Genomic DNA, 24,140 nt, shown 5'->3' with positions numbered 1-24,140 from the left:
TGCCAGTGTGTAGTGCTGTCCATCTCTGTTGCTATCCAGATGAATGTGTGAGTGTAATGCTGGCTCACTGTCATCTGTATTCCTTGATTAGGAATGACATTGAACATCCTTTGGTGTCTTTATTGTCCATTTGTATAGCTTGTGAAGTGTCCACACACTTTTTTGTTGTCTTGAATTTGGTTTTGTGTAGCCTGTGGTAGTTTGTGACTGTTTGCCCCAGTTCAGGAGAAGCTGGGGGATCAGGAGCTCCAGACTAGCATAAGCTTTAGAACAAGAGCAGATCCTGAAAGATTAATGAATTGGAAGTATTTGTTTTATGTTTGTCTTTTGTTAAATATAAATGTCACAACTATTTTTCTCAGACTGTGTTGCCTTTTCATTTAAGGTTTTAAGGGTCAGACACAGTGCTCCATACTAGACAAGAACTCTACTAAGCTACACCCCCAAGTTGCCTTTCCTTTTTTTTTTTTTTTTTTTTTTGGTTTTTTCGAGACAGGGTTTCTCTGTGGTTTTGGAGCCTGTCCTGGAACTAGCTCTTGTAGACCAGGCTGGTCTCGAACTCACAAAGATCCGCCTGCCTCTGCCTCCCGAGTGCTGGGATTAAAGGCGTGCGCCACCACCGCCCGGCCTGCCTTTCCATTTTTTAAAGCCTTTATGTATGTGAGTGTGTACCCATGTGCCACTGAACATGGGTAGAGGTCAGAGGACTACCTAACATGAATTGCTTCTCTCCTACCAATTGGACCTAGGGTTGAATTCAGGTCACCTGGCTTGGCAGCAAGCGCCTTTACCCCCTAAGCCATCTCACTGGCTTTGTCTTTTAATGATCCCGCTCCCTCCTTCCCCCTTTCTGAGGAAGGGTCTCACTGTGTAACTGGATGGCCTCAAGCTCACAGAGATCTGTCTGCCTCTGCCTCATGAGTGCTGAGATTGAAGGTGTGCAGGACGGTGGCAGGAGAGACGGCTTAGTTCGTAGCACTGGCTGTTCTTCCAGAGGACCCAGGTTTAATTCTTAGCACACAAGTAGCTGCTCACAACAGACTGTAACTCCGGTTTTCCTTTTCTGAATTGCACTTGACTTCGTATTCTAAATTTTTACCTATCTCTAGGTTACAAATCTTTTATCCCATATTTTTCTCCTAAAATTTCTAAAATTTTAGATTTGCTTTTAAACCAGTGACATTTCAGGTTAACTTAGTTAATTAACTAGTTAATTATTTTGTGTGTGTGTGTGTGTGTGTGTGTGTGTGTATGTATGCAGATCCATGTGCATAGGTGTGTAGACCCGAATTCAACTTTGGGTGTTGTTTGAGACAGGGTCTCTCACAGTGACCTGCAGTTTGCTGAGTATATTAGGCTGGTTGACAGGCCAGTGAGCCCCAGGTTTCTGCCTGTCCTTACCTCACTAGCACTGGAATTAACAAGCATCTGCCGCCACATGGAACATTTTAAAACATAGGTTCTGGATCTCAAACTCAGGTCACCAGGCATTGTCAAGCATACAGCCCAGTCTTGGGTTTACTTTTGTGTATGTGGTTTGTTGACACCACCAATTTTGTTCCTTTGAGGTACTTTTGTGTTTGACAATATCCATTGAGTATGTAGGACCTGGTCTTGAACTCATGATCTTCTTGCCTTGGTCTCCTGGGTCTTGAGATTTACAGGCATGGCCTGGAGGAATGGCTCAGCCATTAAAGGCTAGGCTCACAACCAAATATATACGAGATTTACAGGCATGTGTGACCATGCTCTGCTGTGCGTTTCTGTTAGCATGCATTAGTCATGTGGAAAACATTGGCTCATTACACTTTACAGATCTTCCATGTTTGATATGTTTTATTTGATCAAAAATTCATATTCCTGCTGAGTGTGGTGGCACTCACCTGTAATTCCAGCACTGGAGGCCGAGACAGGAAGGTCTCAGGATCAACTAGAGATACATAGCAAAGGTGGTCCCCCATTCCTTATTATGTATTATCACCACTGATTTCATGGGAAGAGTCTTAAGTATTGGGTGCTAGAAGTCTTCCACAGGGACTTAGCAGACTTGGGCTCCATGAGACCCTATCTTTAAACCAGTAAGCAAGTTTTAAAAACAAACAAATAATAAAGCTCAAGGTAGATAATGTAAGTGTTCAAACATTACAGTTTCCCCAAGAAAACAGCACTACTTTTGAAACACATATTAATGTACTTTTCTTTCAAAACTGGCACTTCCATGATTTGTCCAATGATAAAACTTTTCTACTGGTTGTTACCTCTGACAGGTTCTCTTAAATTTAGTTTGGCTTTCTCTTATTGTTAGTGTGACATGTTTGCACACATGACAGAGCACATGGAGGTCAGAAGACCTTTCCAGTTCCTGGGTTCAAGCTCGGGTTCTCAGACATGTGCAGGCACACTTTTGCCCACTGAGCCATCATGATGGTCCTGGCGTGGCAAGCTCTTACGATGATAGTTATCTTTAGCTTATTCTAAATGGCTAACTGTCCAAAATAAATAAATAAAATCTTTAAGCTGTTTTTCAACTTTTTCATAAGAATCTGTTTTTTTCTTTTTCAGACCATAATGCAAAAGGGAGATACATCCATAAAGCCCGTCCTTCAAGTCATTGTAAGTACCTGCATGTGTTTGAAGCAGGGCAAAAATGTTTCGGCTCTAATATGTAATTAGAAATTGCATTTGATGAAAGACATACAGTTTTGTCTACTTCCCAGAACACACACTCTCTTACACGCACATGTGCACGCACATATACACACACATGCACTTTCTCTGCTCCATTCCCAGAATCCACTTACACTCATTCTCTCTCTCTCACATACACACACCCCACACACAAATAGATACTAACATTTTTTGATGAGCTTTACCACTTAAATTTCTTTTAATTAATTGATCCATCATTTAAGATTCTAAAATGTAATGTGGATTTCAAATATCAGAAGGGAGACTCCAGGATCATTCCTTCAGCTTTTTTTTTTTTTTTTTTTTTTGGGGGGGTTTTTTCGAGACAGGGTTTCTCTGTGGTTTTGGAGCCTGTCCTGGAACTAGCTCTTGTAGACCAGGCTGGTCTCGAACTCACAGAGATCCGCCTGCCTCTGCCTCCCGAGTGCTGGGATTAAAGGCGTGCGCCACCACCGCCCGGCCGTCCTTCAGCTTTTTTAAAAATTATTTGTTTATTGGTTTTTCAAGACAGGGTTTCTCTGTGTAAAGTGCTGACTATCCTAGAACTTGCTTTGTAGACCAGGCTGTCCTCGAACTCATTGAGCTCCCACCTTTTTCTGCCTCCCGAGTACTGGGATTAAACGCATGTGCCACCACCGCCTGGCCTAAATTATTTATTTTTATTTCATGTGCATTTGTGTTTTTACCTTCATGTATGCCCATATGAGGGTATCAGATTCCCTGGAACTGGAGTTACAGGATGTAGCAGAATTAATAAAAACCCAGAGATAGATATTGGGGTTCAACTTGAAGACCAGAAAAGCAAAGCAGCCAGCCACTGGCTCTTACCTCTACTTCAATCCGAAAATGGCGATTCTGCCTCCAGGAATCCTCTCCTGTTTTATATTCCTCTCTAGTGCTGGGATTTAACTACAACACATAGCTGTGAGCTGCTCTGTGGGTGTGGGGAATTGAACTCGGGTCTTCTGGAAGGGCAGCCAGTGCCCTTAACCACTGAGCGATTTTGAAACAGTAGGTGAAATTAGTCACCCCTCCTGGGCTCTGTTTGCTTAGTCAGCTTCCTTCAGTAGCTGCCCCTGCCCCCTTCAGGCCAGGACAGTGTCTGCTCTGCCCCAGTCATTCTGTCCACATGGTGCTAGGTGCTGTCCTACCTACTTCTCTCTACACCAGCTGTGAGTTGCTTTAGGGAAATTGTTTTCTTTCCATTTTTAATTTTACTTTGCATTTTCTGCATGGTCTCTAAACAGTTCCTTGCGTATGTTAGGTGCCATGTTATATATAATTTTGAGATACAGGAGAGAGAACACACAATTATTGATACCTCGGTTTATTTTGTTTTTAATAACGTTAGTGGAGAGAGTTTGGTGGGAAAAACCATCAATCCAATTTTCTTTCATTTGTGTTTAGGTGTCAGGAGGATGGGCAAGCAGTTCGTCTTGGTTTAACGGCAGGTCCTTTCTTCTGCCACTTCGGTTTACTTACCCTTAGGGATTAGGCTGACAGCCTGGTTAATGAATCAACTTTTTTATCAACTTTTCTAGAACATCCGTCCCATTACTACAGGGAATAGTCCACCCCGGTATCGACTGCTTATGAGTGATGGATTGAACACGCTCTCCTGTGAGTACGATGAATAAATCTAGGCTCTGGGAATACTTGAATAACAGCAGCACACCGTGCCCTTTGATTGTGGTGTGTGGAGCACCTGAAGTCCACGCTGGTGCTGGCAGAGAGCCGGTCTGACAGTAGACTGGATGGAGGGGAAAGCTGCCATTCAAATTAATTAATTTTCTCTAACTGGTGGTGTGTGTTTTCTTTGATTAATTTCCCTGAGGATAGTATTGACATTTTGTGAGTGTGATGGGTGAGCCATCCTGTACTTAACTTTTTCAGGAGTTTTATTTCTCTCTTAGAAGCTGTAAAAAGAAGATTGGGAGCGGGGGTGGCTTCTAGAATATTTGCCTGTTGTCTCTAGTCACAGCATTAAAGACCTAGAAAAGATCGCCTTCATTTTCCCCAAGAAACTGGAATGACAGTAAGAATGATCTGGTGTCATTGAGAAATAGATAACATATAGGACCAGCTGATGATTTTAACACGGGGCAGATCTACACTTCGTGCAGGCTGAGGGGTTTTAAACAGCTGTGTGTAATGATTTTCCCCGCGATCAGTTCTCAGATTAAGACTGGGGGCTGAAGTTCTCTCTTTGCTTTGCAGCATTCATGTTGGCCACACAGCTGAACCCTCTTGTTGAGGGGGAGCAGCTGGCCAGCAACTGTATCTGCCAGGTCAACCGATTCATCGTTAACACCCTGAAAGACGGAAGGTACGTGCTTTGTTCTCCACTTGTTCCACTGTAGCTTGGGAACTGACTTTTGGACAGGGAAGGGGCCAAGTGCTGAAGTTCAGGGAGGCTTTTTAACAAGGCAGCGAAGAGCTTCAGCTGAGCTCGGGGACTCAACTGTGGCATCAAGGGACAAATGGCAGAAGAAACAAACTGGAAATCCTAGAAGAAAGAGTAGAATGCACAATTCGACTTATTTCTGGTTTCTTCAGCATTATTGTTAATATCGTTGAATCAACGAAAGAAACATTTAATTATGCAGTCTGGTTCCTTTTTTGTGATCTTGAGTCTTTTGTAGTCGGTGTGTTGAGCCAGTGTAGAATTTGGCTGAGTACTTGCAGGATGCTACATGCTAGAAATGAAGCACAAGCAGAACTGTCACTCCCCTCGCTAAAACAATGACGTAATTAAAAAAAAAAAAACAACTATTTTAGGGAGAGGTTGCTGTACTTTTTTCTCATTTTATTTTCAATGATAGGCTGCAACCAAAACACATGGAAATCAAATATAAGCATTCCAGTGTTGATGAAATTATGTCAATATATGTTATATTACATGTATGTATGTGTAATTTAAGACTTATTTATTTTATGTATGTGGGTCTTTTGTCTACATGTATACCTGCATACTAGAAGAAGGCACTGGATCCCATGGGACTACAGTTAGACAGTTGTGAGCTGCCATGTGGGTGCTAGTATTGAACCAGGATCCTCTGGAAGAGCAGTCAGTGCTCTTAACTGCTGAGCCATCTCTCTAGTTTCATTCTCTGTATATTTTGAAACACTTTTTTTTCAGTTCATATTAACTGGCTATATATGTATTCTAATTTTAACATTTATCCTTTCTGTTGTCGATTTTGGATATCTTTTAAAAATTCAATTTAAGATTTGATTGGTAAGTTTATACTTGGTGTTAAATTTAAAAAAATCTTTTTCTATCTGTCTGTCTATCTTTGAGGCAAGGTTTCACTGTTTAGCCTTGTCTAGCTTATATAGACCAGGTTGGCCTCTAACTCATAGAAATCTGTCTGTCTCTGCCTCCTGAGTGCTGGGATTAAAGGTGTGCGCCACCACCGCCCAGCTTGTTTCTTTCAATTTTAAGGCGGTCTCTTATCAACTGCCTTGACTGGCCTTTAATTTGCGGTGCTTTTACTGCTTCCACAGCAGTTGGGATTACAGATACGAACCATCACCCTTAGCCAACAGACCTTGTGTTACATAAAACTGGCCCATGATCTTCAGAATCTCAAACATGCAAATAAAGTTTGTTTATATTTTAAGTATTGAATCTTCTATTATCCTTTCTCATTGGTATGACAAAAATACCTGATAGAAATCAGCTTGGAGAAGGGGTCTTTTGGTTCACAGTTTGAGAGTACAGTCCATCATGGCATCTAGAGTCTTTTTATTCAGTCTGGGACCTCAGTCCATAGAATGGTGTCACCCCAGTTATGGTGGATCTTCTCACCTCGGTTAATCTAATCTGAAGACCCTTCAGGGGCATACCCAGAGGTTTGTCTGCTGTGGTTCTATTCTGTCAGGTTGACAGTATCAACTATCAATGTGTAATGTTATTTCGTCCTGTTTTTTTTAGTTTTTTTGATCTAATTTGGTTTATCTTTGGCTCTTATTTTAATGAATTCAGTCTATTTTACGATTCCCTTCTGGGAAGTCTCACTTTCAGCGTAGGCTTTCTTGTTTGCCAGGCTCTTTGTTTCTCGTGTGCCTTGTTCCTTTCATTTTGTACATTGTGTGTTGAACTGTTGCTGTGTCATTTCTTCTTTTCTACACACTTAGTGTGAACAGTTGTGGACAGTTCTGCCAGCCTGCCTGCCTGGGGTCTGTTATCTTCGCTCCGGGCTGTCTTGAGTTCTACAAGCAGAGCTTCTGACTTCTAGGGCATGGTTGAGGGAGAGGGCTTTTCTGGGATCGTCTACAGTCCTTGCCGGGAGACACTGCAAAGCTTCTCTGTACTGAGTGCAGTTCTGCTCATGGCTCCACCCTGGCTCACACTGAAGCATGGCAAATGGCGTGTCTGTTTCATACTTCTGCCGAGAGCCTGTGTTGTGTGTCTGAATTTATCTGTTGCTTACCTTTTTATCTCTCTCTCTCTCTTTTTTTTTTTTTTTTTGTTTCAAGACAGGGTTTTCCTTTGTAACAGCCCAGGTTGTCCTGGAACTCGCTTTGTAGACCAGGCTGGCCTTGAACTCACAGAGATCCACCTCTGCCTCCCGAGTGCTGGGATTAAAGGCGTGCGCCACCACCGCCCGGCTTCAAATTCTTTTCTTTTCTTTTCTCTTCTCTTCTTTTCTTTTCCGGGGGGTGGGGGGAAGGTGTCTTTCTAGACAAGGTTTCTAGAACTGATTTGTAGACTAGGCTGGCCTCGAACTCACAAATATCTGCATGTGCCATCACCGCCCAGCATCTGACCAGATTTTTAACCATATTTTAGTACATATGACATGAGTGAGGAATCTAACTTATTTTCTTTTCTAAATAGGCAGCACATAGAGGGCCAGTGAGAATGTTTTTTTTCTGAGTGTGATAGGAGGCCAGGCCAGAGGGTTTTGAGCAGGTGTTTTAAATTTTTTATTTTATTTTATTTAATGAGAAAGGGTCTCATCTCACATAGTCCAGGCAGACTTCCATGGTACTGGGGATTGAACACTGGGCTTTGTATAGAAAACTATATAACCCTGAGTTGTGAAAGTGTCTAACTTCTTTTCCACTGATGCTGGACATGTAACTGAGGGCCTCACACATGGTAGACAAGCAGTCCAGCACAGTGTTGTGTTTTTCACTGTGCTGTAATCTTTGAAAGGTTTGCAGAAGTTCCTCTGATAGGCCTGGGGATGTGGTTCAGTTGGTACTGTGCTTGTCTAGCATGCCTGAGACCACATAAACCCAGGCATAGTGCACACCCCTGTAATCCCACCACTTGAAAGAGGGAAGCAGGAGGATTAGAAGAAGCTCAAAGTCATCCTCAGCTGTAGTGAGTTTGCAGCCAGCCTGGGCTGCTACGAGATTCTCCCAGAAGCCACAAATAAAATGAGACCTGAAAACACAAAAGTGAACTGTGGTAACTGTGTGGAAAATTGATAGTTGGTGGCAAACACAGATGTAGAGAGACTGGTGTCTATTCTGAATTTGTCACTTTTCCCCCTGATCTGATCGTGTGTTCATGTGTCACTGACAGCTTTTGAAAGTCTGAAATTATTTGGAACACTTCACAGTGTTAAACAGTCATTATCACAATTAATTTTAGAACATTTTTTTTTTACTCCCACAAAGAAACTCTATACCCTTTAGCTACTAATCCCAGATCTCTGGATCCCAGAGAGCCACTGATCTTTTTGTGCCTATAGATTTTTGACTCTGGACATTTCATGTAAATGGAGTCATAAAATATCTGGTCCTTTTTTGACATTGTTTTATTTAGTATTTTCAGGTCTAGGACATGCTACTACTTCATTCCTCTTTGTGGCTGTAATATTCTGTTGGATAGACAGATCACGTTTTGCTTATCTTTCTCCTTTTTTTTTTTTTTTGTTTTTTGTTTTTTGTACTGGGGTTAGCATGCACGCTAGGCAGCAGCTCTACCACTGAGCTACATGCTACATTCCCAGCCCTCTTTATTTTTACTTTGAGACAGTGTCTTGCTTAAGTTACCTAGGCTGTTCTTGAACTTGAGCTCCTCCTGCCTTAACTTTCCAGTTAGTTGAGATTACAGACCTGGACCTCTAGGCCCAGCACATTTTGCTTATCTTGTGTTTCAGTTTCTGGGCTGTTGGTTTGTTTCTGTCTGTGTGCATTTTAAATAATGCGCTGAAGATTAGTGTACAAGTTTTTATATGATTGGCCCTTTTCTTGTGGATTCTCAGTCTGTGCATTCAACTGATCAGAAGTATTCAGGGAAAATACTGTATGAACATATACAGCCATATTTATATTAGGCACCAAATAATACAGTATAGCATTATTTGCATCATGTTGGCTATCGTAGGTAATCTAGAGATGTTTAAAGCATACGAGAGGATGTGTGTTAATTAAATGCAGCTACTACCTTGATCCATGTACAGATTCTCCTGGGAGTGGTGTCCTGGTGACATGGGCACGGGTGAATATCTAGGGGAGAAGTTGCTAGTTAAAATGCTTTTACTAGACTACTTTCCCAAACTCCTCTACCCATCTACCATTTCTGCAGCAGGCCGGGGTGGATAATCTGCACATCTTTCACCGTCCTTGTAATTATGTTCTGCGAAAATACCATCTGTGGATATTTTAGTGACTTTTGGTTGGCAGTTTTCATGTTTTTTTCTTCCATATGAATTTTAAGAGTTATATCAAGTTCAAAAACCAAGCAGAGGTCTTGTTTGAATGTGCATAATTGCATTGAGTTGATATATTTTGACATTGGGTCTTTTCATCCAAGAATAATGATATCCTACCATTGACAGCGTTGGATTTTTTAGACAATTATCTCTTTATTATTTGTCCTTTGTTTCTTTTTGAGTTTTTTCTTTATATTTGTATATTATTTGTGCAGGGCACATGTATGCAGGGACACATATGCTATGACATAATTGAGTGTTTTATTATTGGAAGAAGACGTGTGCTGTGCACGTGTGAAAGTCAGAGGACCCCTTTCAGAAGCTGGTTCTCTCCTTCAGTATGGCTACCAGAGATCAAATGCGGGTGTGAAGCTTGTGCGGCAAGTGCTCACACCCACTGAGCCACTGAGCCCTCTCACCAGGCCTGTCTCTTTGTTTTTAATGGTTCTGAATCAGTCAGCACCATTAAAGCCATGGTGACAGTGTAGCGGCAGGTACCCGCTCTAGCTGGATAGCAATGGAGCTGCCTTTGGTATCAGTGCTTAGCATCACTTATCTTGTAAAGTGCACATACTTTATCATGCTCAGTCTTGGGGTTTTGCAGGAATGGCTCTTGAATTTTTTGAAAAGCGTTTACAACAGCTTGATATAATCATATTATTTTTAATCCTTTAATAGTATGAATTATTTTAACCGATTAATATTGAACTGTTCTTTTATTGTTACATAATAAATTCTGTCTCTAAAAAAATAATCCTCTTAGTTTCCTTTCTTTTTTCTCAAATCAGTTTTATATTTTACGTGATTTTGAACATATAAAAGTATACAGAGCACACAGTGGAATTGAGTCCCTATAGCCCTCACTTAGATAGCACTTGACATCGGGTCCTGTTCTGTCCTTGTTTTTTCCCGCATATATTCTAGATAATTTTGAAGTGAGAATCAGATATGTTATTTCACAGGTAGACATTTTAGCATTTTTATTTACATGATCAACTCGTTTTGAAAAATAAGCACTGGAGTCGAGGAGACAACTCAGTAAGGTGCTTGCCTCACAAGCACGATTTTGGGATCCCTACCACCCATATAAAAAGCTAGGCATGGCGACACTACTCTGGCCCTGGTGCTGGAGGTGGGAGGAAGGTGGATCCCAGAGCATACTGGCAGCAAGTCTGCCCAGTTGGTGAGCTCTGGGCTCAGAGATACTGTAGCAAACAAACAAAAAAAGGGAGAAGGCTGGGCAGAGTGACCCACACCTTTAGTTCTAGTACTACAGAGGCAGAGGCAGGCAGATCTCTAAATTCAGGGCCAGCCTGGTCTATGCATCAAATCAAGAACAACCATAGCTACATAGTGACACTCTGTCTTAGAAAACTAAAAGATAAAAATTAAGGTGGAGGGTATGGTGAGATGGTTTAGCAGGTAAAGGCACTTATCACCAGGCCTGAGACCTGAGTTTGATCCCCCCGGAACCCACATTGTACAACCAACTCCTGAAACTTCTTAGACCTCCACTTGTGTAGCAAAGCACAAGTGTGTGCATGCAAACACACTCATAATAAGTAAATAAATATAAAAAGCTGGGCATAATGGAACATGACTTTAAACTAAGCCTTGAGAGGCAGAGGCAGGAAGTTTTCTGAGTTCAAAGCCAGCCTGGTCTACAGAATGAATTCCAGGACAGCCAGGACTACTGTCTCTAATGAGTAAGTGAATAAAGTGTGGAGAATAATAGAAGACACCCAACACCAGGCCGTGGTGACGCTCGCCTTTAATCCCAGCACTCAGGAGGCAGAGGCAGGCGGATCTCTGTGAGTTTGAGGCCAGCCTGTCCTACAAAGTAAGTTTCATAACAGGATCCAAACCTATGGAGAAACCCTGTCCCGAGGGGGACAAAAAGGCACTCAACTTACTGGTGTCTTGATCTCAGGCTGTGCACATACATGTGCAACACATGCACCCACATGCATATGTATGCATACACACGCATGCACTCATTCATACTATACACATCCATGCACACAAAAATGAAAGGCAGGTACCATTTGCACCTAAAGTAAATATCCAGCAGTGTTCATGTTCCAACTACTCATATATATGAATTTATAAATACTTACATGTGTATGTTCTGTACATTTGCATATACATTCATATTTGAATCAGGAGCCAAAGTAAATTAACATAGCAGTAGGTTGATGCTCTGGAGAGCTTCTGACACCCATATGTTCCTCCTTTGTCTTTTATCCTTACAGTTTCCCATAGTCTGTATTTTGCTATGGTATCCCTGTAAAGGTTACCTATGTTCTCTGTAAAATGGGTTTGGTGTATTATTAGACTATGCAGTTGTATTCATCTTGCTTTATTTCATTTAATGTATATATGTGTTATAAGATGGAATACATTTTTAATATTTTGTTATAATTTTAGATTTCTAAAAATTTAATTTTGTGTTTATGAATGTTTTACCTGCATGTGTATGTACCATGTGTGTGTCTGATGTCTACAGAGGGCGAAAGAAGGTGTCAGATATTCTGGATCTGGAGTTACAGGTGGTTGTTGTGAACCACCATGTAGGAGTTCGGACTCAAACATAGGTTCTCTGGAAGAGCAGCCAGTGCTTTTCCTTACTGAACCATTTCTCCCCGCCCAAGATAAAATTTAAAACAAATGAATTGTGTGTGTGTATGTCTTTGTGGTTATGCATACATGTGATATGTTGGGGAAGTGCCTTCGGAAACCAGAGACATCATGCCCTGGAGCTGGGGCTAAAGGCAATGATGAGCTGCTAGGTGCTGGCCCCCAGAACCAAACTCTGGTTCTCGTCAAGAGCAGTATACACTTTAACTGATGAGCCATCTCTCCAGCCCTAGATAGTTGTGGGGGTTTTTTAATGTTTCTTTTTTGTTTAGTTTTGTCTTTTATTTTTGGTTTCTGGAGCATGATATCATGTAGCGCGGGCTGGCTTCTAACTCACTGTGCATCTGAGGTAATCCTTGAACTCCTGATCCCAAGTGCTAGAATTGTAAGCACGCACCGCCACATTTGACTGAGCGGGTAGCTTTAACAGATCGTCTATATCTAGTTCATAGCAGATCATTTTTTCAGGCTTGTTTTGTTAAAGTTCCATAATCCTGGAAGGATAACTTGATAAAGGTAGCACATATTGAATCATATGTGAAGTCCAGCTTTCAGCAGCCAGACCATCCAAACAGTAAAATGTGGTTATTGCTTCACCTTTGCTCAGATCACTAGCTGGCTTTCCTTCAGTCCACCATCCTCCCATCTTTTCTGTCATTCCCCCCCCCCGCCACCTGTGGTTAATTACCTCCATTTTTCTGTTGCAGCTCTTTTTTTCTTTTCTCAGGTTTCATGTGTGTGTACATGTGATGTGCATGTGTGTGTGTGCGCACGTTAACATTTGTACATGAACATGCAAATCCAAGGCTTGGGAATCATTATCCTTAACCACTTTTTCACTCCTGAGTTTTAGTCAAGCCCAGAGCTCTCCAGTATGGCTTGTCTTGCTAACCAGCTTGTGCTGGGGATTCCCTTTCTGAAAGATGGAATTACAGGAGGATAACCGCATCCACTCGGCATTTATTTGGGTTTCTGGGCATCTGAACTCCAGTGCTCACACTCAGTATTGTCCAGGCACTTTACCTACTGAGCTAACCTTCTGTGGGTAGTTCTTTTAGTCTGCAGATGACATCGTGACATCTTGTGTAGGTATTAAGTGACATCTTTGGGCTGTTGCTTAATCAAGCACTGTAACTGGCTACCTGCGTTTATTGAAAGTACAGTCTAGTAGAAATAACTAATCAATTTAAAACTAAAAGTAATGTTCTGAAGGAATGAAATCATGGCTGTAGTCAGACAAAGAAACCTGATCTAAATGAGAGACCAAGAAAATGTCTTTTGAAATGATATTTGAGATAGAGGTTGGAGGGGCGTAGCTCTGTGGTAGAGCATTCTCTTAGCATGAATAAGTCCCTGGTTCAGTTCCAAGTTTGAGATAAGAACTAAAAAGTGCATATTAGATGAAGCAGAATGAAAAAAAAATGCAGTTGGAGGACCGTGTGTAGGCTTTGTGGCAGGAGGAAGCATGACTTCTGCCAGGAACTGAAAGAAAACAGCTGGGCTAGAGGGCAGCACACTTGAATTGCTGAGACGAGATTAGCTGGAGGGTGGTAGCATAGCAGAGCCAGACCATAAAGCCACATGACCACTTTAAAAAGAAATGTGGTGGTGGTGGTGGTGGTGGTATGTAAGTACTTGTGTGTGTACTTGTGGAAGCAGAGGTATTGTTCCTTAGGTATCATCTACTTTTCTTTTTGAGATAGGTATACTAGCCTAGAACTTGCAGGTTATGCTAGGTTGACTGCCCAGCACTGGAATTATAAGCATGTGCTACCACATCTGACTGGCTTTTTTGTTTTGTTTTGTTTTGTTTTTTCCGAGACGGGGTTTCTCTGTGTAGCTTTGGAACCTGTCCTGGACCTAGCACTTGTAGACCAGGCTGGCCTCGAACTCAGAAATCCGCCTGCCTCTGCCTTCTGAGTGCTGGGGTTAAAGGTGTGCGCCACTGCGGCTCGGCTTATCTGACTGTTTATGTGGGTGTTAGGGATCAAACTCAGGCGCTTGCACAGCAAGTATTCTCTGGGAAAAAGTAATGGTTCTGAAAACAGAACCACAGGTCATCTTTTTGTGCTGTAGGATTTTGTATTTAATAATCTGAATTCTTATATCAGTGTCCCCGTGAAGATAATGGCACATAGAAAGGTGTACTGTTTTAATGAAGGAACTAGATAAGAAATAAATACCATATAGTCATTCAAAAAAAGCATTGGTGTGGGTAACTAGTGAATGAAGTATTTACATAGGAATTAACACTTCTCAAGTTATTCATGAGTGAGAAAAGATTGATAAAAAACACAGTTTAGCCAGACAATCATTAAAGTTTAGTTCTTCTCAAAGCTCCAGAGTTCTTTTTTCTAACTTGTGTCTGTTTGTCTTTGTAGGAGAGTGGTTATTTTGATGGACGTGGAAGTTGTGAAGTCAGCTGAAGCAGTTGGAGTAAAAATTGGGAACCCAGTGCCCTATAATGAAGGTAAAATCTTCCTTGTAGGTTGTAGCCCTTAGTGGATACAGCTTTGTAGATCTAGAACACCGCTTTGTGATTTAGTAGTCTTAATAAAATGGTGAATCAGGAGAAGGGGTAGAGACCGGTTTATTCTGTCCTATTTTTTTGTTGCTTTATTATTATTATTATTATTATTTTTTTTTTTTTTAAGCCAGGATTTCTCTGTGTAGTCTTGGTTCTCCTGGACCAGCTCTGTAGACCAAGCTGGCCTCAAACTCACAGAGATCCAGCTGTCTCTGTTCTGCAAGTGCTGGGATTAAAAGCATGTGCCACCACTGCCCAGCTTATTTTACTTTTTTAATGCTAAAGAAATTATATATAAACAAAAGGGAGAAGTTTAAGAAAGAATGTAATGGCCATTCTGTGTTAAGAGTTGACTGAAATAAGAACCTAGAATATTCTGATAATGCAGGATTTATATGGTAGCTGTAGTGTGAGGGAGGAAGCCAGGTGCATTTCTGTGTGTGGTTTGTGAACATGTGTGTATTTGTGCATGTGTGTACATGGAGGCTAGAGACAAAAATCAGTGTCTTCCTCTATTGCTTGCTACCTTATTTCTAGAGAGGGGGTCTCCTGCTGAACCTGGAAGCCCCAGGGATCTGAACAAGGGTGCTCAGTGCTTGAATGGCAGGTTCTCTACTGCACTGAGCAATTTCCCAGCCCCAAGAAGTGTCTTCTTAGTATTTATCGTGAGGAGATTTATGGGGTTTGGTTATTGGTTTGTTTTTGTTTTGAAATTTACATGTTTATTTGGTGGCACTTGCTGGCTTTGAACTCAGTGTCTCTGTTTCAGCCTCCTGGGTGGTGGGACTACAGACGACACTCCACTACACCTGGCTCCCAGTGCTGCCAAAGCTGACCTCAAACCCTGTGAAGTCTCGTCTCCCTGCCTCTGCCTCCCACATGCTGGTTGATAGCAACATTTATCTCTTGATGGCAAAATTACTAATTTTTGTGCACGCTTGAGGCCAGCCTAGACCAGAATCAGCCAGCTTTGGTGGTCTTGTTGCGTTCTTCCCAGGCAACCCTTGTCCTTGTTCCATTATCCTTAGAGCTGGGGAAGATGGTTCATGATTGTGATCCCAGCACTCTGGAGGCTGAGTCAGAAAAAGTTTTGTTCTTTCAATTTTCCGAGACAGGTGGTTTTTCTCTATGTAAATCTGGCTGTTTTGGAATTCTCACTCTGTAGACCAGACTGGCCTTGAACTCAGAGAGTTCTCCCTGCCTCTGCCTCCACATTGCTGGGATTAAAGGTGAGCGCCGCCACCGCCAGGTTTGAGTCAGAAGACTTTAGTAGTCTACGTTGACTGCATTTTCCAGGCTAGCCTGTGCTACAGAGCGAGACCCTGTCTCAAATCCTTCCTCCCAGAAATTTGTGAATTTAAATCTTTTAGTGTGTGTGTGTGTGTGTGCATCTACACAGCATATGTGTGGAGGTCAGAGGACAACTCTCCTGTCCTATTGTGGGATCCAGGGATGGAATTCCACAGATTATTAGGGGTTTGGGTGCTTCTTACCCAGTCCAGCCTCTGCTTGGGGTGCTTGGGTTACAGTGTGAGCCACTATGCCTGGCCAGTAAATTCTTTTTTCAGGTTGAGGAAATTTTACTTCTTTTTCTTGTTTGCTGACATTTTTGTTAAGAATGAATGGCAAATTTTATCAAATGCCTTTTCTGTTTCAGTCAGCTAATATAGTGGATTACAGTGATTGATTTTCAGATGCCAAAGCAACCTGGAATGTCTGGGATAGTCTGGATTTGTGGTGGGTTATTCTTTTCATAGACTTGGGTTTGCTTTGCTGAGTCTAACTGGTTTGATTTTGTTTAGTTTTTTTTTTTTTTTTTTTTTTTTTTTTTGCTTTTTCGAGACAGGGTTTCTCTGTGGTTTTGGAGCCTGTCCTGGAACTAGCTCTGTAGACCAGGCTGGTCTCGAACTCACAGAGATCGCCTGCCTTTGCCTCCCAAGTGCTGGGATTAAAGGCGTGCGCCACCACCGCCCGGCTTGTTTAGTATTTTTTGCATCTTTTTTAAGAATTATTTTTATTATTTTTGTTCATGTTTGTGTGTGTCTGTGCCTGGCTGGCAAACTGGTTCTCTGGTAAGTTATGGGCAGAGTTTAGCTGGGAGCAAGAGTAGTCCGTGTTCTTAGCCGCCGAGCCCACTCCAGCCCCCTCTGAGTCATTTTAATCTATGGTTTCTTGTGTCAGTTTGATTTTGGTATCTGAGTAATCCTGACCACACAGGGTGATCTGGAGAATATTCATTTTGTATTTTTTAGGTTCATGTAGGGTCCCTGCTATTTCCTCCTTAAATGTTAAGTTGAATCCACTAGTGATGTCTTGACCCAGTGGCTTCCCCTGGCGTCATCCTGCTACCTCAGCCACCGCTATGCCGCTGTGTTTTGCTCATACAACGATGCTAATACAAGTGTGAGATTTTCTAAAGATCTTTTCTGCTGCTGATAACTTTTCCCTTGTGATAAACAACAGATGTGTGTTTTAAATTCTATTAAATTCTGTTAGAGTTTTATTTTTGTGCCTTGGATTATGATACCTTTTGGTAAACTGTCTTCACTTGAAGAGAGTGTATGTAGTTGTATAGTATTGCACAAATGGGAGGGCCAGTTAGTGTGGTTCAAGTACTTGAGATTCTTCCTGACTTTTTGTTTGCTTGCTATGTCAATTGATAGAGGAGTCCTAGCCTCTCCGACTGTAATTGTAGGTTTATGTTTCTCTTGAAGTTCTGTTAGCCTCGCTCCTATATTTTGAAGCCCTATTCTGAAGTGTATGGCCGATTAGAATAACTGTTCTTTTGATGAATTGTCCATGAAGTGCTTTATCTGCCTCGATTGTCACGGAACCAGACCACCTCACTAGTTCTCTAAGTCAGCACTATCTGGGATGCCTTTTCCCATAGTCTTATTTTTAATGTATTTATATGGTTAGCACATTTGAATTTTTTAAGCAGTGTGCAGTATGTCTTGCTTTTGTTGACCAATTTGATAATTTCTGCTTCAAGTTTTCATTTATATTTGTTTATGTGCGAGTGCATTTTAAAAACAGGGCCTCATGGTTTTATGTAGGCAACCACAGCTGCTAGGAGATATTGAGAGCAGAGGTCCTGTCCTGTCCAGAGGTCCTCCCTGACCGCTTTGTGTGTCTGTCTGTCTGTGTTTAGAGGTGTTCCATTTGTGGCTGAGTATGCCACTGATACTCATTTTCTGACAATCTGTTGCTTTAAGAAATGCAAATTAGGGGGCCAGGAAGATGGCTTAGCAGTTAAAAGCTCATGAAGACCAGAGTTCTAATTCCAATGGCCATGTAACAGGCCTGGTGCCTACACACACTTATAACATTGGCTCCAAGAAAGGTCAGGCAGGAGGATTGCTGGAATACCTCTGCTTTTGTTGCAGCCTAGCCAAGGAACAGGAGCCCCATGTTCAGAGAGAAACCCTGTCTCAAGTAGTAGTCAGGAGGTGGTAGTACAAATTTGGAGGGACACACAGGCAAAAATGAAAATTATTATTGGGGATTTCCTGAGCAGATTTCTTATATATCCAGAAGTCTTTATTTCAAAGTTTTTTGTTATTGTAAAAATTATGTTTAACTATATAAATTTTGTGAATGAATATTGCAGAATTTTACATATATGTTAGATAATATCTTTCATATATTTTCATATGTATATGAATTATGTACCTATTTCATATATTCATTATATTTCATATTGGTATGTTTGGCTATCGTGTTTGCTCATAAAACTATATAGTTTTTAAAGATTATTTATTTATTATGAATACAGTGTTTTTACTGTATGTATGCCTACATGATAGAACAGGGCACCAGATCTCATTATAGATAGTTGTGGGCCACCGTGTGACTGCTGGGAATTGAACATAGGACCTCTGGAAGAACAGCCAGTGCTTTTAACCTCTGAACCATCTCTCCAGTCCAACTGTACAGTTTTTAAAAATTGAAATTTTAACAAAAAACTAAAAGTACAAATGATAAATATTAAGTTGGGCAGTAATGGCACACACCTTTAATCCTAGCATTCTGGGAGGCAGAGGCAGCTGGATCTCTGAGTTCTGGGACAGCCAGGGCTACACACAGAGAAACCCTGTCTTGAAGAAAAAAAGAAAAGAAAAGAAACTTAAGATGATCATATATCTGTGTCTTTTACAGTTTTTCTGTGTGTGAGTGTTTTGCTTGCCTGTATATAAGCATGCCCTGTGCATTCATTCAGTGCTTTCAGAGGTCAGAAGAGGGCGTTGGCTTCCCTGGAATTGAAGTAACAGCAAGCCTCCATATGGGTGCTATGCTCCTAGCCACTGAACCATCTCTCCAGCCCTATTTCTTTCCTTTTCTTGTTTGTTTGTTTTGTTTGTTGTTTGCTTTTGTTTTTCAAGACAGGGTTTCTCTATAGCTTTGGAGCCTGTCCTGGAACTAGTTCTTGTAGACCAGGCTGGCCACAAACTCAACAAAGATCCGCCTGCCTCTGCCTCCCCGAGTACTGGAATTAAAGGTGTGTGCCACCACTACCCAGCCAGCCCCATTTCTTTAACAAGCATTAATGTGTGTTTTAATTTTTGAGTAGAGATACATGACTTTGAAATCAGAACTTCAGGGTTGTGTAGTGAAAATTATACTCTGCCCACTGCTGCCCTTTATAGATAACACATTTTAGGGTTTCTTTGTCCTTCAGGAGCTGTACACATCAGTTAACCAAATTCAGATGTTCCTCTTGTGCCCCACATGGAAAAAAACAAAGCAGGAAGAAAGAAAAGGATTTGTGAGGTGAAGAGCAGTGTGGTGCAGTTTAGTCTGTTCTGAGCGAGGCCAATCCTTTGAAATGTTCAAGAGCTCCTTTGCTTTTGGTTTTGCCCTCTGAGCTAGATGTTTTTTGTAGTTGGCCCTTTTTCTTCTGTGTTTGTCTTTTTCTTCTTAATTTCCAAGTGTTCTTTTAAAAGTAGGGAGTGTTGTTCTTTGGTTCAGATATGAATTGTAGACGTGTGTATGTGTGTGTGTGTGTGTGTGTGTGTGTGGTTTTTCTCTTCCCATTCCCCATCCCTCCCATGTCTCTCCTATCATTCCCTCTCAAATTCATAGCCTGTTTTCCTACACATACCTTACACATACCCCTAAATATGTAAGTGCAACTTTCTGAATCTGAGCTGTAGATTCTTTGTGACTTGCTTATGATGTTTTGCTGTGATAGTTCTTCTGTTTGTTTTATTTATTGTTTTAAATGCATGCGGTAGATTGAATGTAATTGGCTCCGGTAATCTCATAGGAAGTGACACTATTAGAGGATGAGGCTTTTTTGGAGTAGGTGTGACCTTGTTGGAGGAATGTGTCACTGTGGGGGTAGGCTTTGAGGTTTCAGGATACTCCTGAGTGTCTCAGTTGACTTCCTGTTGCCTCCAAGACATAGCACTCTCAGCTCTAGCATCACATATGTGTGTGCCACCATGCTCCCCAACTGATGATAATGGACTGAACTTCTGAAACTGTGACCAAGCACCCCAATTAAATGTGTTCTTTATAAGAGTTGCCATAGTCATGGTGTCTCTTCACAGCAATAGAAACCCTAACTAAGACAGAGGTTGGTACGAGGGCCTGGGCTACTGCTGTGATAGGCTGGACCATGTGTTTGTTTGGAGGAATTTGAACTTAGGTACTTTGGGTCGTGAGAGCAGTGGAATGCTTTAAGCACTGCTTAATGGGCCATATTAGTAGGAGCATGGAGTACAGAGGTGCTAAGAGTTATCTCAACTGTCGGGAGCTCACTCAAGAGGTTTCAGAGAATTTTAGTATCTTGTGATATTTTGGTGAAGAAAGTGGCTACCTTTGCCCTTGTCCAAAGAGTCTGCCTGAGACTCAAAGCAAAGAGTTTTGGATTAATTGTGTTGGCAGAAGAAATCTCAAAATAGCCCAGTATAGATTCTGTCATGTCAATATTAGTGATAACTGTAATGAAGATTTATAATGAAAAGGAGCAAGCTGAGCAGGGTAAATTACAAAAAGTAAATTTTGAGGAGAACAAGAGCACCGGGAAGTAGAATAGATCTAAACTCTGTGTTCAAGGAGGTAAATGGATTAAGAAATGAGATAAAGGGAGTGGTGATCTTAGAGAAAGATCCCACCCAGCTAAGTTTCCAATTTTTGAAAAGAACTAAAGGAAAGTTTAGAGTTGGGTGGTGGTGGGACACACCTTTGATCCCAGAACTGGGGAGGCAGAGGCTGGCGAGTGTCGCAGTCAACTTCCTGGTGTCTGCAAGGTATAGCCCCCTCAGCTCCAGCACCATGCCTGTACACTACTATACTCCCCATCGTGACGATAATGGACTGAACCTCTGAAACTGTAAGCGAGCACCCCAGTTAAATGTCTTCTTTAGAAGAGTTGCTGTGGCCACGGAGTCTCTTCACAGTAGTGAAAACCCTAAGCCAATGCACATGAATGTTTTGCCTGCTTGCATGCTTGGTGCCTGTGGAGACCAGAAGAGGGCATTGGATTCCCCCTGGAACTGGAGTTCCAAGCTGCCATTTGGATGTTTGGAATCAAACCCAGGTCCTCTGGAAAAGCAACCAATGCTCTTAACCAATGGGGCATCTCTCTGACCTCACGTATGCTTTAAGATTTATATATTTATTTATTATGTATACAGTGTTCTCCGCATATATGCCTGCATGACAGAAATGGCCACCAGATCTCATTATAGGTGGTTGTGACCACCATGTGGTTGCTGAGAATTGAACTCAGAACCTCTGGAAGAGCAGCCAGTGCTCTTAACCACTGAGCCGTCTCTCCAGCCCCATGTTTATTTTTGTGACCGTGTCTTATTGTGTAGCTCTGGCTGGCCTGACACTTACTATGTAGCCCATACTGACCTCAAACTTGAACCTCTTGTCTCAGCCTCCTGAGATTATAAACACAAGCCATTGCACCTATCATCTGAATAAAACTTTTTTTTTTTTTTTTTTTTTTTTTTTTGGTTTTTCGAGACAGGGTTTCTCTGTGGTTTTGGAGCCTGTCCTCTGCCTCCCGAGTGCTGGGATTAAAGGCGTGCGCCACCACCGCCCGGCCTGAATAAAACTTTTATTACTGGTCTGGAGAAAGGTTTAGCAATTAGGAATTCAGTTCCCAGCACCCACACTGGGTGGCTCACAATAGTCTATAACTCCAGCTCCAGGGAACCTGAAGCCTCTGGCCTCTGTAAGGACCTACATTAATGTGTATATACCCACATGTAGGTGCACACATCTACCCAGAATGAACAAATAAAATGTATCTTTTTTTAAAACTTCATACCTATACCTCGGCACACTGGAAGCTAAGACAGGATTCCTGTAAGCTTAAAACTGGTCTCAAAACAACTAAAACCAGAGAAATATGAGAACGAAGGGATGGACTTGGTGGCTTGTTCCTGTAATCCCAGCACTCGGGTAGAAACCAGGGAATTCGTTTAAAGTCATCCTTATCTTAATGAGTTCCAGGATAGCCTGGGCTATATAAGACTATCTCAAAAAACAGTCTAGGGGTGGGGAGGAACCTATTGGTTATCTACCGTTTTGATTTATTCAACTAGATGGTTTCCTCAGACACTGTATTTCAGGGACAAATCTTTGTAATAAATGAAAGACAAAAAGGTGATTTTGTTTTGGGGTCAGAACCATAGAGCTATAGGGAAAATCCCTTTGTCTCTCTCCAGCTTACCTGGCCGTTGCCTGTCTTCCACATCACCTGCAGTACAGAGGCTGAGAAGAGTCTGCTGTCAAAGATCATTTACTGTTTGATGTCATTGTTACGTGAGCCACCGTGGAAATGCCATGGTTGGAGAGACTATTACAGTTCAAGGTGCAGCAGCTTCTGAGTAGACCGAGAACTAAAGTCAGACTTGTGTCCTCTGGAACCTAATCCAGGACCTCTTACAGGTCAGGTGATCATTAGTTAGTGAACAAGCCCAGCCCAGACCAGTGGGAATTCCAAAATGCATTGAAATGCAAAATATAACTTTTACAACTACTGCCATACCAAGCAAAGACAGATGATTCAAAGTGTGCAAAATAAAACTGCAAACACAGTCCATGCTGCATATACTGTGTAGGAATGGTGGGTTTTTTAAAGTAATACTTAAGACTGCATTTTTGTCAGTGTGTGTTTGTATGCAAATTCTTCATGTCTTCTATGCTGGTGATAATAGCTTGCTCAAACTTAAATGTATCATACAATATTAGTTTACTATTCGTATTGGAATTATATTCAGCCTGATCATGTCCCTTTTCTGTCATCAGGAGCTTAGAAATACTGTATTGATCCTCTATTTATTCTTTTTTTGTTTGTTTTCTTTGGTTTGGAGGTTGAGACAGAATCTCACCGTGTAGCTGGCTGTCCTGAACCTATATAGATCAGGCTGGCCTTGGACTCACAGAGATCTGCCTGCCTCTGCCGAGATTAAAGGTGTGCAACACCATGGCAGGCTGTTTATTCTTTTTTATTATTTATTTAGTTATTGTCAAGGAAGTGCTTGGCTTGGGAAGTTGATGGGTTTGTTTGTGAATTTTTCTCTGCCCACAGCTCATTTGCCATAATAGATAGTAAAAATTATCGGTCTGAGTGCAAGTTACCTGAGGAGCTGGAGTCTGCTCGCAGTTCCTGCTCCCTTCTGCCTTAGAGCCAGTGTGTAGCCAGCCAGAGCTAGAGAGCTGAAGAATTACTATCTTGATCTAGCCTACTGAGATGGCTTGATTTGCAAGTAGTACAAGACAGGTTATTATAAACGGAGCCTACATTATTGCTTTGCAGAATCATTTTGGCTTCTAGAAAGATTTTTCCTCAGCTATGGACTGGCAGCTGTTGCGTTACAGTGTGCTAATTGAAGGGCAATTGTTGCTATTTAGAATGCTTTGGAATCCTTGCCATCGTTTGGTTCAGGGCTGTCTCTTGTACCAGAATTGTAAGAGATAAAGGTTACTGCTCTATTAAGTGGATTAGTAGCTTTTCCTAATTACCACATCTTACGTTCTAATGTTCTACATAATTAGAATTATTATTGTCAGGACTGGTTGTTTACAAATTAAGCACATGATGGTGTGGTACATGAACTTAACCAGAGAGAGCTGAGTAATACCAGCTTCCCTCTCCTCCACCATGTTAAAGGGTGCAGTACTGTCTCCATCACAGTGCTAGCAGTTACTGGGAAAGTGCACTTAGCCCTTGGTCCTTATTCAGAGGAAACCCTCTGAAAAACAGTAATAATAGCTGTTACTGTTGTCTCGTGTATCCCAGACTGATCTAAACTCACTGTGTAGCTGAGAAGGAGTGCCTTGGATTTCTGTCCCACCTACTTCTACTGCTGTGTGCTGGGATTATGGGCCATGCACCACCAGGACCTAGTGCGCGCTAGGCAGGTGCTCTATCAGTTGAGTTATCAGCTGGAGACTTGTTAGTTATGTAGTAAACTTCAGTGAGTCTGATACTATTGTTGTATTTTGTTCAGCTAAATTTGTAACTCATAAAAAAATGAAAAATATACATGTTAGAATAGGTACATTGTTGTATGTTTTTTAAATTGTAGTAAAATATGCACTTACTGTTTAACTTTGAGGTGGAGGACTATCCATGTTACCTGTGCTGGCCT

General features: G+C 41.6%; 1 protein-coding gene across 1 annotated transcript in view; it reads left to right on the top strand.

Moving 5' to 3' along the window:
- Positions 1-24,140, top strand: part of Rpa1 (replication protein A1) — a 52,511-nt gene that overhangs the window by 4,301 nt on the left and 24,070 nt on the right. The window contains exons 2-5 of the mRNA XM_057776843.1: positions 2,563-2,613; positions 4,230-4,308; positions 4,906-5,014; positions 14,381-14,469. Of these exons, the coding sequence (XP_057632826.1) occupies positions 2,563-2,613; positions 4,230-4,308; positions 4,906-5,014; positions 14,381-14,469 (328 nt within the window). The remainder of the gene's footprint in view (positions 1-2,562; positions 2,614-4,229; positions 4,309-4,905; positions 5,015-14,380; positions 14,470-24,140) is intronic.

Source organism: Chionomys nivalis, chromosome 7 (assembly GCF_950005125.1).
Source record: "Chionomys nivalis chromosome 7, mChiNiv1.1, whole genome shotgun sequence".
Taxonomy (NCBI): Eukaryota; Metazoa; Chordata; class Mammalia; order Rodentia; family Cricetidae; genus Chionomys; species Chionomys nivalis.
Note: the sequence above shows the minus strand (reverse complement) of the source record. Positions and strands in the feature narration are given on the sequence as shown.